The 18,991-nt window shown below is 43.8% G+C and overlaps 1 protein-coding gene across 2 annotated transcripts in view; it reads left to right on the forward strand.

Annotated features, from left to right (window-relative positions):
* Positions 1-18,991, forward strand: part of ZRANB1 (zinc finger RANBP2-type containing 1) — a 37,031-nt gene continuing 18,040 nt past the window's right edge. The window contains exons 1-3 of one of the 2 annotated variants that reach the window (XM_042863690.1): positions 1-64; positions 10,868-10,965; positions 11,734-12,584. In XM_042863690.1, coding sequence (XP_042719624.1) covers positions 11,771-12,584 — 814 coding nt within the window. In that variant the 5' untranslated portion in view covers positions 1-64; positions 10,868-10,965; positions 11,734-11,770. Of the gene's footprint in view, positions 65-295; positions 318-10,867; positions 10,966-11,733; positions 12,585-18,991 lie in introns of those variants that run through there. The other variant, XM_042863691.1, reaches the window with a different exon arrangement.

Below are 18,991 nucleotides of genomic sequence, written 5' to 3' on the forward strand. Positions count from 1 at the left end.
GGGGGCGGCGCGGGGCGCAGCGCCGAGCGTGTGCCCGACGGACGGCTCCCGGCGGGGCGGACAGGTAAACCCAGCTCCGCTAGCGGGCTGCGGGACGGGGCGGCCGTTCCTGGTGAGCGCCCGAAAGGGTGCGGGTCGCCCGCGGGCTGTGCTGCCCGGCCGGGGCTCGGCTCCTCCTGAGGGAGGGGGGAGGAGCGGCCCCGGGGTGCCGCATCGCTCCCTGTCTCCGTCGCGGGGCCGGCGTACAAAGACAGGACGGCCGGGATTGTCCGGGAGCGCTTCTGTAGTGTTGTGCTGCGGTACCGGGGGCTGCCGGAGTGAGGTCATTGTTGTCTCGTAGTTTTTTTTTTGGGGGGGGGAGGGGTGTCCGCCTGGCTCCGTGTGCTGTGATGGAATAAGGGGTGCGATCTCCTCCGTGTGCCTACGCTGGGGGTTACAGCACTGCTCTCTGTCGTACTGCTGGCAATGGGCAGCGACACGGGCTGGGTGTACTTCAAAACAGTTTGTTCTTGCGAGGTGAGGCTGTGCTTCGCTTCTTGTTTGGATTAAAGTTCAGTCAGTAGCGCTAAACCTCGACCGTCGGTGTTTTCAGGGCTGTGCCTTTGCTCTCCCAGCCTGCAGCAGTTCCCACCACACTCAGGTAGGCTCCCAGGAGGTCCCGGTGTGCCTGCTGTGTGTGCAGTCACACGAAGCCTCCAGGGCTGCGTATGGTGGGTGAGAGAAGCCTGGGCTCCTCTGTGGCGGGCGCTGAGAACTTTCTGTCACAGTGCTGCCATTCAGGGTTAACAATGCTGGAAAGTTTGTTTGGAATTCTTGGGGGTTCCTGTCGTATCCTATTGGGTTCATGGTGTTTTTTTTTTTTTTTGGGTTTTTTTTTTTTTTTTTTTTTTTTTTTTTTTGTGTGTGTCTCTGCTCACCTGATAACTGTGTGTTTGCTGGCTGTGGGAGAGGTTTGTGAAGGCTGAATCACAGAATGGCCTGGGTTGGAAGGGACCTCAAGGATCATGAATCTCCAACCCTCTGCCACATGCAAGGCCACCAACCTCCATATCTAATACTAGATCAGGCTGCCCAGGGCCCCATCCAGCCTGGCCTTGAACGTCTCCATCTCCAGGGACGTCTCCACAGCCTCTCTGGGCAGCCTGTGCCAGCACCTCACCACTCTCATAGTAAAGAACTTCCCCCCGACATCCAACCTAAATCTTCTTTCCCTGGCTGGTTGTATTTTAAGCAGTTGCCCAGAGAGGGGGGACACAGGTAATGATGGAAGTGTGCTCACAGACTCTTATTTGCCTCTGTCCCAAGGCAGCTGGATGTAGTGTCTCAGGGTGCATTCGTATGTGAACGTCACTTCTGATTTACATCTGTCACAGCATTAAAAGGGAACGATTTTTGGATGCATTGCCTTATGTAGGATAGGGAAAACTCTAATTACATGGTGTATCTCTCTTAGGGGGAGAAAAAAAGTTGTTACCTTTATTTTTCTTAGGCTACATAGTGCGCTGGGAGTTGGACTTGTTCTGTATGGGTTGCTTCCAGCTCAGGGTATTCTGTGATTTTATATAGATGGGCAGATGGTGATGACCTGTGAGGCTGTAATCTGTCACTGCAGAGTTGTACCATTAGCATTTTCTTGGGACATAATTAAAAATATTAATTTAATTGCAATACTGGGTAGCATAAAAGCATCGATGGGATTCATCATGGAAGCATGACTTAAATTGGAGACCAGTTAAACTTGGTCAAGGCGGCATTTTAAGTCTTATTTAGATGTGCATGGTCATTTTAATTACATGTCAGTCAGCATGTAGTTGTTTTGTGGCAGGAAGCCCCATCTGTGTTTCCATTTATCTTTGCAAGATAGGTCTATAAATAATCAGTAATGTAAGCAGAAAATACTTATTGTATAGGAAGCTTTTTTTTTTTTTTGATCAATGTATGTTCAGAAACATCAGTGTAATGACTCGTTCATGTGGCATTAACCTAGGCATTAAGCTTTTTCTTTGCAGCCTCTCTGCTCTATCAGGCTTGCACAGAGTTGAGATTATGTAGAGTTTCATATTAATGCAGCCTTCAGCATGACATACAGCTACAAATGACAGCAAAACAGTTAAACTGCTGCTGGCAGTTCTGTTAGCAGTCTCGTGCCCCTTCATCCTGACTGCCCCAACTTGAAGACTGGGTTATTTTGAGCTGTTCAACATTGATGTCAACAAGTAATCCTCATTTTGACTGTATGAATTAGAATCCAAGTCTCCTGGTACTAAAATGGAACTAAACTTTAGTTTGGCAGCTGGAAATGGCTGGCTTAGCTGTAACAGATTTCTTCATTTAAATGTTTTTGTTAAGTAGTACTACAGATAAAGAAGGGAATGAGAAGAAGTTGAGGATGTTCCCTTTTTTCTTAGCACGGCTCATGAAGGGCTTCTTACTTCACTTGTCAAATGGTATAGTTTGGAAAAATCAATTAAAGAATGCATAATTTTAGTTCTGAAATGTCAGTTGAATGGAATTTGTTACACCTTAAAAAGAGCTTTCATCTTCTAATTAAGATCTCAAACATTGGTAATTCAGGCACTTTGCTTTTTCATAGCGCTTCTTGCTGAGCCGACAGTGCTGCAAACTGCAGAGGGTTTGATTGATTTTGTGACTGTAACACTTGTCATCTTCAGGAGGTTCTTATTCATTTGCATCAGTTGCTCTCTCATGCATGTATTTGATTCTCTTGGAACTTCTTTGAAATAGAAGGTTAATAATAGGACTTATCCCTTTGGTGCCTAATGTGCCTTTGTGCTAATACTTTAGAAGAAAAACTGCGTTACTACTATTCTGAAAACTTATTAGTTTATGAATGTTTTCCTTTTGTGGTGCAGGTAGGAGCTCTGTATTCGACCTGGAGTTTTTCAATCCTGGTATGTTTCAAAAGAAGCGTGCTTTTCTATTTTCCCCTCTTCCTGTGCCTGTGTCCCATTGATGCAAAAACTTGTTCAGGTGACAGGTATCAGAGAAGTAAAGGTTTGGAGGGAGTGCAGTAGGGGGTGAATGCAGTGAGGTGTGGAGCAGTCTTCAGGAGGGGTTGACCTTGGCTCAAGAATGCAGAAACAATTGTCCAGTTCATTTTATAATCAATGAAGTGGGGGAGAGTGGAGGAGTTCCTGGTATGTGTGGGGCATCTTGTCTGCAAACCAGACAAGATTGCAGCTCTTTGCATCTCCTGCTATGTGGCAGGTGTAATTAACTTGGCATTTTTCATTTTTCCCTTCAGGTATTTGAATTTTTCCTGGTATAATCTGTCCTGCTTGTTCTTAAAACAAGGGTACTTTAAGGCTGAGTTGCAGACACTGGAAGTAATGAGAGCTAGGGACAAAACAAATGGCAGGTGTGAAGCCTGCTGTCCGGGCGTGGGGGGGGCTGCAAGGATGAACTTGTGTCTATTTTTGAAGTGTAAATAGGACTTCTTTCTGAAGCTGTCGCTTGTGAGCAAAGAGTCTGCAGTTCCCCATCAGCATAGAAGCCAGTGTGCAGTGACATTTGGGTCGTGCTTGCCATCACTTTGTTACCAAATACTAAAATTTAAAGTTCTGATGGTTTGCTTTGGCTTAATGTCCTTTTTTTGAGTAGCTGCCTTTATCGGAACAATAAAATTTGCCCAAGGAGGCTGTGGATGCCCCATCCCTGCAGGCATTCAAGGCCAGGCTGGATGTGGCTCTGGGCAGCCTGGGCTGCTGGTTGGTGACCTGCACACAGCAGGGGGTTGGAACTGGATGAGCAGTGTGCTCCTTTTCAACCCAGACCATTCTGTGATTCTGTGGTTAGCTTGAGTTGCTGGTAAGCTGTTGTGAGCGGAGCAGGGATTATTACTGATACCGTTTATACATATATATTTATATACACATAAAAATGAACAGCCAACTTTGATAGTAAAATGTTCTGAAAATGTTTTAAAATCTTTATTGCTTTGGGTTTTTGTTTTCCACAATAGTTGATACGAGTCCTTTGCACTGTGTTGAGCAGTGCTGTGTGTGCTATCAGTTTGGCTTTTTTTTCCCCTGTGCCACTGTGCTGTCTAGCCAGTATCTCAGGAAGAGCTGGATGAAGCCATGAGCATAGCTTGTATGGCTTCCTTGCACTGGAAGTTGAACCTAGATGCAAGAACACCTACCAAAGGCAGTCCTTAACTGTATCCCAAAGTGGCTTGCCATTAATGAGGGGGAAGCTGCACAATAGCTGACATGGAGAGTGCTTCTCCTTGTTTTATTTGCAGGCAGATGGTTTTTCTCCACCAAACGGTGAATGTCTGCATCTAGCCATGATCTAATTTATGGTCAACCACTATTAGGGAGGTCCAGAGGGTAATTACTAGAACTGAATGTCAAACGTACAAATTTTAATGCAATATTCCTTGGTTGCTGGACAGGTTTAAGTGTTCTTAAGTTTTGATGTCTGACTCAGCGGTGTGTTTTTATTCAGAGCGTGACATCTGGTTTTCCTCATCTTCTGCAAGGGTGGTTGAGATCTAAACAGAAACAAGTCTCATGTTTTAGGCATAGAGTCCAAACACAGATAAACTGTGCTTTTGTGTTTGGCCTTTTTAGAAAGAAACCTCGCCTTCAACTTTGGTTATCGAGAAAGGAAAAAATTAACTGAATTTTCATTACATGTGTTTGTTACTGTGTTTATCTGGGGTTGGTATTTGTCTTCAACTGATGATCAGTGTTCAGATTAATTAAATTTGCCTGCGTTCATGTGAGTTTTCTTTCGGAGCTCGTTATTTTGGGTCTGTTTGCTTGGTTTTGATTAATATTGTGTGGGAGATGCCATCTATTATGTAACTGTTGATCTGCTTACTCTTGTTTTACCAAATGGTATTGGTTTCTAAGTAAGTGGCTGTATTTAGTCCCTCTTAATGTGTCGTAACATCTCATTTCAGCAGTTGTTAGCTTTTAATAGAGGTGAAGAAGGGAAAAACAAACCCATAAAAGAAAAAGACTATCGACAAAACGAAAGCGCAACTCTCCTGAAATAAGAAAGCACTGAATTGTGACCCACTGCTATTGTCCTTTATAGCTTTGTTTTCAGCAGTTAATGCTGCTTTTAGTATCTAGTCAGAGATTTAATAAGGGGAGGCATACTTTGGTTTGAGATCAGTACAAATCAGATGGAAGCTTTGCACTGTCTACAGCAGGATTAACTGCAGTGGTCGAGGACACAGGGGATAAACATTACAATCAAAGATCAGGAGGAGGGAATGTTGAGTGTTGGCATCCATCTGTTAGTTCTGAATGGAGGCTTCCGTCTCAGTCTGTGTATAGGTAGATCTGTGTCCTAACAAAGTCTGCTTTCCATTCTTGTATTTCAGATGTCTCCTGAGATCTGTCATCTCCCGAATGTTTGACTTCACACCACACAGAACGTTTGCAGAGTTAGGTGCTGTGTAACAGGGAATTATTTTGCTGACGTGAAGCCAGGCTTTAAGGGGTGTTTGAGATGGTCATGCCTGTATGGACACGTGAATAGAATATTGAGAACTGAAATAAAATATTGTGATTTTATTTCTGAACACAGTCAGCATCTAACCCATTAGTCTTAAAGATGTTTTGGAACAAGCTGTGAATCCATCCATCCGCGTGGAAGCAGCTTTTGATAGACTGTTAGCGAAGCTTGCTGTCAGAACAGACGTCATGTTTCAAAATGTACTACTTAATCAGAATTCTTAATTGGTTTAGAGATCTGCCTTTCTCGTGATGTATTTCCTTGTGTAAGAGCAGGGCCTTCTGGATTTTAATGTGTGCTCTACAGGAGTAGATGAGAAGTGGTCTGCAGGTCACATTGAAAGCTTGCAGTCTAGGGTATCAGCTGCCAGCCTGGACTGCCAGAACAGAAGTTTTCACGTACTAGATTGCAAGCAGTTCTTCAGTTACGAGTGGAACGCTTCCAGTTTTTCATGTCTTTTGTACTGCTGATGTTCTTCATTGATGGTGTTGGCATTTGTGTAGTGGAGATTGGGGTGAGGGTGGGAGGGACGATGCCAAAAAGCCAAAGGTTCACCGAAGGCCTTTGTGTCCCAACATTTCTTACTGGTATCCATTTATATCAGAAGGGGCTTTCTGCTGTGGTAGCCCGAGACCTGTTCTGACTGCCTGTGCTGCCAAGAGCCCGCTTGTGTTCTGTAGAGAAATACAGATGTCGTAAGCTAAAGCAGCCCTGGAGCAGCAGCAGAAAAGCACTGTGCTGCTCTTTTCCTAAGATGGTGCAAGGATTTCCTTCTTGCTGATCTGAGACATCTTCATTTTTCAAGAATCATGCTAACAACCAAAAGAAACTGTGCATGCTTGCTGCAGTACTTGTGTTAGTGTGTTCAGGCTAACAGAGAAAGCGCTCCTGCATTTATGACTTTGCAGTAATGCTTTTGTTCTTTATTATAATATGTAGTCATTGCCTTCATTGCTGAGCGTCCATATTCAATGCTGACCTGATATGGTTATCCCACTGTCAAGGTCAGTGTGGTGGTTCTGTTCTGTCTTTCCTTTTCTATAAACTAATTTGCAGAGACTACAATGGAACCCACTGTTCGTTCCCTGGAGCTTTGTTTTGGGGTAGTTGTGGTGCTCTCATTTGTTGAGCCTTGTGAACACGTGGGAAAACTGGTGCAGGAATAGCAGATAGCTGAAGGTGGAGTGCTGGGGAAAAGAAGAACATAACAGTAAGTGATGAAGTAAGAGTGGAAACTGACAGTAAAATTCCACCTTAAAAAGGCAACCAAAGGCAAATTTCGTGTGAAAAATGACTTTTGATACTTAGCAATCCATTTCAGAACGTATTTTCTCTAACTGTACAGTGTAAATTTTTTTTTTTTCCCCACAAGGATTCTTGGACCCAAATAACAAAAGTAAACTTGTAACACAGAAAGTGAAGTGGAAAGTGTCTGAGGTAGGAAATGGTTGAGGAGGCTTTCAGTAAATTTACAAGTTTGAGAAAGAGACAAACTGGCCTTCTGGATGGAAGCTTGCTGTGCTGCTCTGGGGATCTTCCCAATGGCTGCACTTTGTATGTTGTTTTTTTAAATGGGCAGACTTTTGTTTGAAGGAGATGTCCCCGTTGGAGTGAGCAACAAAGTGGCAGCATTTGTAAGTGTTGGTGCCTCTGTTGGTAAAGGGTGAGATCAGAGCCATTGGATTCCTTCCCCTTGGGAGCTGTGGACCACAGTTCTTCATATGTGCTGCTTTTATGTGTGTTCTGCAGTTTTACACAACAAGAACAGCTGCAATTACCTGAATGCAGAGTAATATGTATGTAATCATGACAGTTTTTGGTGATAATCCAAGTATGTGGCAGCTTTAGTTGGAAATCTTACCTGTATATGAATGCACTTCAGCTTTCTAGGAAGTGTAGCCATTGTTTTATTGGTAACCAAGGAAGAATTTGAGGCAGCGATGTAAAAAGGAGAATATTTCTGTGTGTCAAACTATGCAGAGTTAATCTTAGGCAGTTATTCTTTAAAAGCTGTTTTTTCCTTCGTATGTTAACACATGTTTATATATAAACTTCACAGCAATGTTTTCCAGCTGTTAGTTAACAATTACAGCCCTCAGATTGAGGCTTTCTTAGCAGACATACGTTTAAATGCCACATTTCACAACACAGAAAAGGTACGGACAGGGAAAGTGCACCTTGATCTCTTGCTTTGACTCACAGCCCCATTTCTCCTCACTCCTCTCTGTGGTTGGATGTGTGTAAGGTGTAGCATCCACACTCAATGGCATTCAGGAGTTGCTCCGTGGTGTTCTGAAATACAACTGAATAAAGCAGCCTGACCTTGAGGCACAGAGGCAGCCCCCTGCAGCTGTACTGAAGGTGTAGCTTTGTACCTTGCTTTGTGCTGTAAATACGGAGCAAGCTGAGCTCTGTCTGAACTCATTACTTGTGAGCAACAAGTTAAGGTGGGAAGATTGATCAGTCCCATTCTGTAAGGCTTGTTCCAGCACAGATGTGCTTCTGGCAAACCCCAGCAAGAGATCAGCAGTGTGGGCTGAAGCAGCAGCTGGCCTCTTGCTTGGGAAAGGCTTGCCCACCAAGTAGCATGGAGCTCTGCCTTCTGCCTCGCTTGAGCTGAAGGAAAACTATCCTCTGCGTGCTGTAAAGATCTGACTTGTATTGAGGGGAAGGTAGTTCCATCCTATCATGAAATATATATATATAAAATATATATATATATATATATATAATATATATAAAAATATATATATTATATAATATATATATATTACTGTACTAGTCTGTCCCAATTGCATTTAGCCTCCTGCTCTTACTGATCAATTGGAGCTTGTTGGGAATTGTATAGCTTTTAATTCCTTGCCTGCTCGTGCTTTTTGGGCATGAAAGCGTGCACTTGGGCCTCATAGCACTGCTGTGCTATTCCTCTGTGAGGAGGTGCTGTGTGATTCAGCTTCTCCTCTGGGAAGAGTCTGAAATAACAGGCTCACTTGAAGGCAGGGGGGTAAAGAAGTAACTGCAAAAATACAATAGTGCTCAGCCTGCTTGGTGACTGGCTGGTGTTGCAGTATTGCCAGCAGAGCAGATGGTTCTGGTGTTGGTATGGAGGTGCAGCTGGAGGTCATACCAAGATGCACAAGTAAGAGCCCACCTGTGAAAGTGCTCGTTTTCTCTTCTGACTGTGCTGTAGGGGTTGGTATCAAAAGCTTTTGAAGCTGCTGACACTCAGCCTTCTTAAGAGCTGTGTCTGAAAACGTGGAGCTTTCTGTGTTGGTATTAATAGATAATACTCAATGTAGCATCCATCCCCGTCTTCCAGCTACGTGAAAATCTTCAAAGAAAAGCTGACGTTAGGTTTTCAGCTACAATTATTGTCTAATCTCATGGTACTTATGAAAGCTTTTCTGTAACACAGCGTGTACTGTGTTGGTTGGTATCATAAAATAAGATGTTCTAGATCACTTCTGTGGCCAGTCCCTGTCAGCTGGAGCAGCAGTCTCTTTTCCCCAGCCTCACTGCCAGCACGAGGTTGTTCTCTGTTGGGATTTGTTTGCAGTGGGAAGTGCAGGGTTAAGGCTTTACAAACCAGGCCAGATGAGGGGCTCTGTTGGCATCTGCAGTTTTCTCTCAGGCTTCATTTCATGTAGTGCACCAATCTGACTTGGGAGATTGGGATTCGGAAAAGCGTGTTCAGTTCTCTCAAGTTCATAAGGAAACATTACATTTGTTGTTGGTACAGAGAATAAGCTTGAAGAAATGTTAGTCCTTAAAAAAGCCAATTTGGTGAATGGGTAAGAAAGCTATTGACCAAATGGAATGAATCTATTCTATCATTAAGTCTTGTGTATGTTTTGAAACTATTTTGGCAAGGCTTTAGTTTGCCTTTGGAGTAGAGAAACAGGTTGTGGTGTTTTTTCCTCTCCAAGCTTCTGAAAGGTTGTCTTTAAATAAGTTGCCTTCAGTAGCACTGACTTCATATTGTTATGGTAACACCCTCCTCTTCCCACCTTATTTTATGGGGCTGTAGTATGATCTGACTGCTCCTCTTAATTTTCCACTCTCATATGTGAACTTTGAGCAAATCTTGGAGGAAATCAGCAGGAAACTTAATTGCCTTCTCAGCACATTCCTAGTCTGACAGTTTTACAGCACATAGGTGGAACTCAGGTATTCTGCAGGCTGCTCAGATGGGTTAGAGCCAGAGCTTTCTGCAAAAGCTTGGTGGTTCAGTAGTGCTGTCCCCTTTCTGTCCCAGCTGTGTGATAGGTGCTTGTTGGCACAGCTGCCCGAGCTGCTGAATTGATGAGGCTCGAGTTGTTGGGGCAGAGTGTTTCTGTGTGTTGGAATCCACAGAAGGGCATGGTGAGGGTATGGCTTTGGGGAAAGGAGTGCTGATGTGCCTCTCCCAGCAGCATGGGGCTTGACCAGTGGCCGTGGACGTGTAACTGTGCCTTGATAGATGATGGTGCTTGTGAAGGTATTTGAGTGACGAATGTACTAACTAGTAAAGCATTTCCTGACAGGAGAAAAGGTATAAAGTACCTCGTTTTTCTAGATTAGAATTTGATCCTGTTGTGCGTCTTTGTTTGAGCTTTTGTGCTACCATACTCATAGTGTTTTCACTAATCACAGAATCACCCGGGTTGGAAGGGACCCCAAGGATCATGTAGTTCCAACCCCCCTGCCTGGCAGGGCCACCAAACATACACATTCAGATCAGGTTGCCCAGGACCCCGTCCAACCTGGCCTTAAACACGTCCAAGGACGGGGCATCCACAACCTCCCTGGGCAGCCCGTTCCAGGGCCTAACCACTCTCCTAGTAAAGAACTTCCCCCTAACCAGGAGTGTTTTACTGTGGTGAACATGAGAATTATTGGTCAATTGATACAACAGATTCCTGTTTCATGCAGTTTTGCATGCTTCAGAATAGTATATTACTGAGTTGCTGGTGTTGCATAGCAATACTGTAGTAAGAAAAGAAATAGACTGTATGCATTTCTCTGTTTGTCCTCTGCCTACCTGCCATATAGCCTTTATCCCGTTTGCTCTCTACGCTGACTGGAGGGGGTTGAGATTTCTTCCTCTCCGTCCTAAGATTCACATTCCACTGAGGATGTTTACAGACATCTTGATATGAATTTGATGTTGCTTGGATCTGGTTCTTTAGGAGATTAACTGATGACTTTCCTGGTGACTGGTTCTTTCCAAATATTGACTTATTTATGCTAGTCTGTAGTTTAGCCTTAGCAGGCCGTGACTGAGTTCAAACATGCAAATTGGGATCAGAATAGGTGTGGCATTTAATAATTAACTTTATGGTTACTCAAGTCCAGTAGGAAACCTGTAATGAGTCTGTTTTCATTCTGTTTACAGGAATAGTTATCTGCTTAGTCTCATCCTTCGTATTTGGCAATCTGAGGAAAAGGTCTGAGCCAGCATGAAGACAGGATCTCCTCTTCATTAGAGAAAAAGTGAGTTGGAGTTGGATTGAAATCTGGGTTGTAAAATGGAAGTGCTGGATTGGTTTATCACACATAGCTTGTGCTTTGCTTTTGAGTGTGGCTTTAGCCTCATAGCACTGCTGTTATGAGTGTGTCAAATCAAGCCCTAGTCTTGGTTAAACACATGTGAAATTTTGAGGTGTATGCTTTTATGTAAACCTGTACCTTACTACTACAGAAGAACTGCTTGTTTGTATAGCTGCCCATCTGACGTGCCTCTTCCTTCCAAGTCCTGTGGCTGCTGCAGTAGAGATCTCAGCCCTCTGTTCCTTATACTGCTGCACTCATTGTTTTATTTCAGCAGTTTAATATTTGTGACTTCTTTCTGCAGACTTACTGGCTCTATCTTGGTACTCTCTGTGCTCAATGTCTGCCTATTTTCAGAATTTCTTTTAGGTGCCACTGCTCAAATTTAAGAAATTCCTGAAATGCATGACTAAGGTTCTTTTCCTGCATTTAGGAAGTCCTCAATTATGCATTTAAGTGGCTTGAGTATTAGTCATTTGACTCTCAAGTCTTACTCTTGCCATAGCTCCTCCCAGCACTTCCTGCCAGTGTCCTCATAGTATGAAGGAAAAACAGATTGTCCCCTTGCCCAGCTTGACTTTCATACATTTTGGTGCAATGCACATCAGTTGGGTTTTTTGAGGGCTTTTTGTTGCTTTTGTGTGTGTTTTTTTTCCTGAACTGGGTTTGTATGTAGTTATTGTGTACTAATGATGTGTTGTGATTACTTAGCTTTCTGCCTGACGCAGTTCATTTCAAGGAGTGCACGATGACAGAGCGTGGAATTAAATGGGCTTGTGAGTATTGTACGTATGAAAACTGGCCATCTGCAATCAAATGTACCATGTGCCGTGCCCAGAGGCCTAGTGGAACAATTATCACAGAAGATCCATTTAAAAGTGGTTCAAGTGATATTGGTCGAGACTGGGATCCTACAAGTACTGAAGGTGGGAGTAGTCCTTTGATATGTCCGGATTCCAGTGCAAGACCAAGGGTTAAATCATCCTACAGTATGGAAAGTGCAAATAAATGGTCGTGCCACATGTGCACGTACTTGAACTGGCCAAGAGCGATAAGATGTACTCAGTGCTTGTCTCAGCGTAGGACCCGGAGTCCCACAGAGTCTCCTCAGTCTTCAGGGTCTGGTTCGAGACCAGTTCCTTTTTCTGTCGATCCGTGTGAGGAATACAATGACAGAAATAAACTGAACACAAGGGCTCAGCACTGGACTTGTTCTGTTTGTACATATGAAAACTGGGCAAAGGCCAGGAAATGCGTTGTGTGCGATCATCCCAGACCTAACAACATAGAAGCAATAGAACTGGCAGACACTGAAGAGGCTTCTTCAATCATAAATGAGCAAGACAGAGCTCGGTGGAGGGGAAGCTGTAGTAGTGGTAATAGCCAAAGAAGATCCCCACCTACAACCAAACGTGAGTCGGATGTGAAAATGGACTTCCAAAGAATCGAATTGGCTGGAGCTGTTGGCAGCAAGGAGGAACTTGAAGTTGACTTCAAAAAACTAAAGCAAATAAAAAACAGGATGAAAAAGACTGACTGGCTGTTTCTAAATGCTTGTGTCGGTAAGTTGTTCCTTACTGCCTTACACAATTAGTGCCTGTGGTGTGGTGTTCTGGGAGAACGAAGTATTTAAGAACAAACGTGTCGTTTGGTTTTGAAACAGCTTTTGTGAATCTTTGTGTTTTAATTTTAAAGAGCAAACCTGAAATAGCAGTTCACAGAGAATGGTGTGGAGTTGATGCATGAACTGACCAGAGTTAGATGTGTTCTGTGGCTCTTTGGGTGTTTATGCCCTTCTGTAGGGATTGATATCATTGTAGCAGAGTGCTGTTGTTCTGTTGTGGAAAAACTACGAAACCAATCTACAGAACATTGCAATCTGTGTAATACTGTATTAAAAGGAATGAAATTAAAAAAAAAAAAAAAAGCCTTTACTGGATATTTATAAGCACTCTTCTCTTTGCAATGGTGAGATATGCTAGTAGAAGCAGCAGCTGCAGCTTGGGAGTATTTGTAAACAGTGTAGAGCTCACAACGGTACAAGATGCTCTGTCAGATGTTAAAAATAACACTAAAATATGTAGCTCCAAGTAACTGCATGTGTAATACTGACCTTGAAAGTAATAATGTTGCATACTGTTATAAATGTTTTTGTAGTCAACTGCTTAAAAAAAAAAAAAAAGAAATCCAAATTGGTTTTGTATCTTAATGCTTTCCTGAAGAAATTCTGATAATTCTCCCAATGCTGTTAAAGATCAGAGACTTGTGAGAGCAGGGTTTTCTCCAGTTATTGACCTTGTGAGTTACCTTTTGTGCTGTAACTTCCTGGAAGCAGATACCTTGTACCCTAGCGTACAAGCAGATTCAAGACTTGAAATAGACAACTATTTTTAGGGTAAAACACTCTGTTTGAAGCTGCAGCATTAATAGTGTGTCTTGCAGCATCGCTTCATGTTGATGTAATTGAAAAACTGATATGTGGAGCTGTGTTATTTCATATATTTGGTCAGGTGTGAATGTTGTTGCAGCTATCATGGGTATGGTTTTAGTGAGCTAATTAAATACTCCACTTCTTTGTTGCATAAATAGCTTGGATGTGTTTCATTTTGCTAGTGGCTAGATGCCTTTATTACCTGGTGTGTTAAGCTTCTGATGTGCTAGCAGACACGGAGAGCCTTTTTTTTTTTTTTTTGTTCCTGAAATGAAGCAACTGAAGTGCTGTATGACACTTTGTAAGTTATGGAATACCCAACATCAGTCCTTGGAGGTCATTTGTGGGGCTCAGCAGGTCGTGTATTCTAATATTGATTGTATCCACTGTTATGGCTTTTTTCCTCTGCTTTTTGAACAGACCTTTTTTCTGGCTGTTTCAATGTTACTAAACAAAGTATCTTGGTTTTCAAACTTAGTCTGTGTGGAGATGATTGTAGCTTATATTTAAGAACGTGCATTCATTTACATTTGTTTATATTCAGTGTTGCTTGTGATTGTAAGTTTGCATACAAAACTAAAAGCTATCCGTAGGGCAGTAATGATTTAGTTCTTCTATAATGAAGACAGTTTGAAAGTAGGTTGAAAGTATCCTGATACTTGATGAGAAAACCAGAATGCAAATAGAGCTGTGAATTCTGCTAGTGTTCTGCTGAACGAGTCCTTGGGTTCCTTCTATAACTTAAAAGCTTACAATGCTTTTCCTGTTGAGCTAAGGTAAAAAACAACCAAACACACAACAACACACCTGAACAGCACCAAAAGCTGTTAATAATCAATCCTTGGTTTGGGAAATAATTTTTTTCCTGTCACCAATGTCATTTTTTTCCCAAGTGTTCTTGGCAGTGGAAATAACCTTAAGCGTGCTGTTGAAGCTTTGCAGCTTTTCTGCTGCAGTCTCTGGGTGTTGAGCATATCTGCATGCCAGCTCACCTAGTAGTTTTAAATGCAGTAAGTCACATTTATGGTCGTTGTTTAGTTACCTTAGTGTGATGTGCTTAAAGCAACGTCACTCTTGATGGAGTCATCTTCCCTGAAGTGCCTGTTCTTGCCATTGGAATCAATGGAGTTACTGTGATTTGGTGAATTATTGTGTGCTGGCTGAAGCTCTTCTCTAGCTGAGCCGAACACTTGTTCTCGTTTTGTAACTGCTTATCTAAAAACTGACAAGTCTGTATGAAATATCAAGTGGGTTGCTGAAAGCTGGTGGAGGAAGAGTCAGGATGTTGACTTGGCATAGTCCAGCTGATGAGTAATGGCTTGGTAGGGCTTGGTAACTTCACACTGCACCCACAGCTGGGGGGTCCCATTGCTGTAAGTGTGTGGGAGAGATGGATCACTTCAGCATCTTTGGATGTACGAGCTGTGGCTTTCCTGATGTCACAAATAAAAATTAGAGGAGCAAGAGTAGGAGTAATTCTTGGCAAACTGGTGCTTTTCTTTTCTCCTAGATGGCATCTTTTGAGTATACCAATGATAACATGTGGTACTTTAAACCACTTGATTAATTAATTTCATTTTCTCGACTGTAGTATAAAATTATTTTTAGTAGGCCTTATTTTTTTTTTCCACATTTGTTCTTTTTGGGTGAAACTTGTAGATGTGTATCTTGTTTTGTGGATTTAGAAGAATGTGTGCTGTCTTCAACTACTGTTGGAGATATCCACTAATACTTTCCCTGCCTCTCATTAAATGTACCATCAAGGCTTCTATTTCTTGCAGACACAGGCTGTACAGAATGTTAGGAGTGCAACTCCTGTGATGCAGGAGCACAGGTGCTTTTTTTGTTTTGGCCTTAATGCAAGATCAGTGCAGGGAGATGAGGGAGGAAAAGCTAATGCATGCTTACTGGTGCTTCATTTCAGCATAGCAGGGCTGGGTGGAGCTGGTTTGAGTGCCTGGTTAAAGCTGCCTCTGGGTTTTAGCAGTACAAATGGAGGAAGACTGTCCCAGCTCCCAACACTCAGAGTTGTTTGGGGCTGGTGCTCAGTGCTTGCTGGAGATTCCCCTCCTGATGCTTTGAGGCTGGGCTGCACGGTGGAGTGTGGTCGCTGCAGGGCACCGGTGGGGATTCCTGAGTTCCAGGTTTTGAACTGTAGCTCACAGATCAGGGGTAAACTGTTTGCTTTCTCCTCCAATCCTGCTTACTAACTGCTGCAGGAGAGCCTGCTTTCCAGGCTCAGGTTCCAGGCAAGGTAGCTGCTGTTGTGGGCAGGCTTTGCTGCAGGAGGATGGCTCCAAAACCAACCAGGCTTGCGTTCTTCTGAGCCGCCTGAAGGAAAAAACGGAGTGTGTTTCCTAAACAAATCCAAAAATACTTAGAGCGGTCTGTAATGAATCTTGTTTTGCAGTACATCCTTAAAAGGACTTCTAGCTTGTTCCTAATATTCCTACATAGGTCTGCTTAGTTTTTTCTTTGTCAACTACTTTATCTCTCTTGTAGGTTTTTTTTGTCCTCTGTCATTCTCTCTCGTGTTGTCTGAAACGATGCCAGATCTGTTAGCCAGGCATCCCCAAGCCCTGTGGGAAAGGAGAGCGGCTCTGTTTGCATTCAGGTGGTGTTTACAGGGCTGTGCCAAGCTGCGGGACAGAGCTGCCTCCAGCCCAGCATCCTGCAGGGACCGGTTTCCTTGTCACATCACATTCATGGCACAGCTAAACCTTGCTGTGTGTGGGCTGTCAGCCCTGTAACAAGGAAGTGGGAAGCATATGGGTGGAGAAGGACTGCTGGAGGTGGGGAGAGGTCATGCCTTGTGCTCTGCTTGTGTCAGCTTAGGCTCTCTTGAAGTGTTTGGGGGAAGTGTAGCATGAGTTAGTGGCTGACTAATTCAGGTGATTACCTGCTGTGCTGGCCTCTGCTAAATGTGGCAAGCAGTGCTGTAGAATGACTGAGGGGGTAGGCCCTGCTGAGAGCTGTACAGCCTGTCCTCCTTCCCCACTATGCGTACTGCTGTGCCAGGGTACAGTGATGTAAGCATGCCACTGTCACCTGGAAAAGCAGCTCCCTGGTTTGTGCATATATATGTTCTAACTGGCTGTGTGTGTGCTGTTGTTGCAGATCTGTCCATGAGTGTAAAACTCTTTGTTCCTTACTTCTTGCCAGTAAACCTCAGCTCCTGAAGTACATCTGTTTCAGTCTCTAGACTCCTTTTAAACACTCTGTGGTGTTCTATGCTGAAAGTATTTGAATAAGTAATCAAGTTAAAAATACTTAGTTAAACTTGCCTTGGAAACACGCGTTGTTAACTTTAAAATCATGCATGCTTCTCTGTTTTTAGGGCACAAGTGTGCAAGTGAGGGATCGGCCATCAGGGCGGCGTGGGGTTGGGGACAGCTGGCAGGTAGGAGAGGGGATGGCAGGGATCTCTTCCAACAGCTCCCACCCGTGTGTGTGCTGCTCTGCCTTGTAGCAAGGTGTTGGAAGCACAGTGTGTGGCCTGCTTGGAGATGGGAAAGCTGTTTGATTGTATCATTACTTTTTTTCCAGCATACTGCTGTTGGCTGGCATCAGGTTTGAAATATGTGCGTTTTTTGGAAGGTAATTATTGACGTTGATGCAAGTTGCAGAGCTTGAGAAACTCAAAAAATGCACTGTGTGGAAGGGTTGTGTCTCAAACTGTCATTAGCAGAATGTTCTGCTGCTGACTGTGTGCCAGTGCTGAGGAGGGAGGTCCTGGAAACAAGGAAAGAGAAGAATGAGCAGAAGGATGTGGTTAGAGGCCCTTAAAGGCTTTTCAAACAATCCCTGTTTTCTTTTTATTAATTTGTGTGAAGCTCCATATGCCCTTGTGAAGGAGTTGTTCCTCTAAGAAGAGAAAATTCCTCTCTGCCTGAAAGCCTTCGCTGCTCAAAATGATGAAATGTGGCATTGCTGTGAAATCTTTGTGACCACCCAATGTGCCCTGAAGTAGTTGGAGCTGCAGAGTACAGTTCTGCTGCTTTGGTCAAACCACAGCTCCTTGCACTCACTGCTTTGATTGAGGGACAGTAAGGCTTCAAACAGGTGTCAGAGGTGGGTTTAGGGCTGTCAGCATGCTGTTTCGTGGTGTGCGTGGCCCCTTCTGAGGAGCATGGATGGGTAAATCACGTCTGTGATGTTAACACGTCACAGCTGTATCTGTAGCAGGAGGTGAGCAGCACAGGTCTCCACGTTTCTGTCTGTTGGATGTCAGTAAGGGCTCTGTCTCTACTTCTGACTCCTCAAGTGTATAATGTGGTTAAAGTGAGGGTTAATATTCTCTGCCCTTGTTTGCAGAGGTGTATTGGAAGGAGTTGAGTTACTTTATTTGCAAGCTGTGCCAGCTGGTGTTCTCCACGAAGGTACTGAGGTGAATGAACACAGCTGCTATAGGTTTTTTTCTTGGAAACTTTTACAGCTGGTGGTTTTGAGGTGGTCACTGAGGCTGTGCAGTTAAGGCAGTGTGGTTTTAGGGAGGTGGGGGGCATGGTGGGGCACAGACCAGTGTCTGCAGTTTGTAGTGTCACACCACCTCTTCTGGATGCGTTTCAAAGAGAAAGTTCTTGTAAGGATCAGCTTGCTCTTGTGAATAATCAGGACAATGCCCTAGCAAGAAGTGTGGCTTGGGGATGCTGTGTGTACAGTCTTAAGGCAATTGCCTCTCTTCCTTCTGACATTTTAACAGTATGAGGAATGCAGTGGGTGTCAGTGGGGAATAGTCCAACTGGCGTGGCACCACATCAGAAAGCAGTTCAGAGAGTGCTTGTGTAAGTAATGGGGCACTTGTGCTTTATGAAAAGAAGTGAGTTAGAACATCAGTAATTACTTCTCTGATATTTCTTGTAAAGAGTGTTTTGTTGGGCTCTATGTAAATGGGGTAATGAATTGGAGGCTATCCATCTGAGAGAGACCAAAACCCTTGTAGGAATGTGCCTCCTGCTGGCATTAAGGACTCGTTTTGGTGTGGTGGTACAGGCTTCAAGAACTGCAGATGGTTCTCATGAGTGTTGCATGTAGGCAGCTTTGCTCCCTGGTTTTGGGGTGAGGTGGCACTTCTCAGTTCAGATTTCTGTCAGTCTGTTTTGGAAGCTGCTGCATCTTTGCTTGGGGTTCACTGCAGCCTTGGATTGCTTTGACTGGCACCTGGTGAGCTGTCAGCCATTTTCCCTGTTCAGAACAGCTGGAAAGGACTAGGTGTTTGGGGTTTGTAATGGCCACGGAGCATGCTCTGCTGTAGTGATGCTCAGGGCATCCAGATTGCAGTATTTTGGTGCAGATGAGCACTGGACATAGGGGCACGCAGCAGATTTTCAAGAGCATGCTTCTTGTAAGGAGAGGCTCCTAATGGGCTCTGCGGGGAAAGTGCTGTGAAGCAAGCTCTGCACGGTTTGTGTGCCATGTTTATCTGGGGAGACTCCATTACAGCACTGCTAGTAATCTCATGGAACAGCTTGCCTGGATTTGTGCTAAAAAAGAGCTGCTGCCACTTTTTCTCTTTTTTCTTTTCCATATTCACTTGGC

This window comes from Lagopus leucura, unplaced genomic scaffold, assembly GCF_019238085.1.
Source record: "Lagopus leucura isolate 7727_CA_CO unplaced genomic scaffold, USGS_WTPT01 Super-Scaffold_741, whole genome shotgun sequence".
In the NCBI taxonomy this organism is placed as follows: domain Eukaryota; kingdom Metazoa; phylum Chordata; class Aves; order Galliformes; family Phasianidae; genus Lagopus; species Lagopus leucura.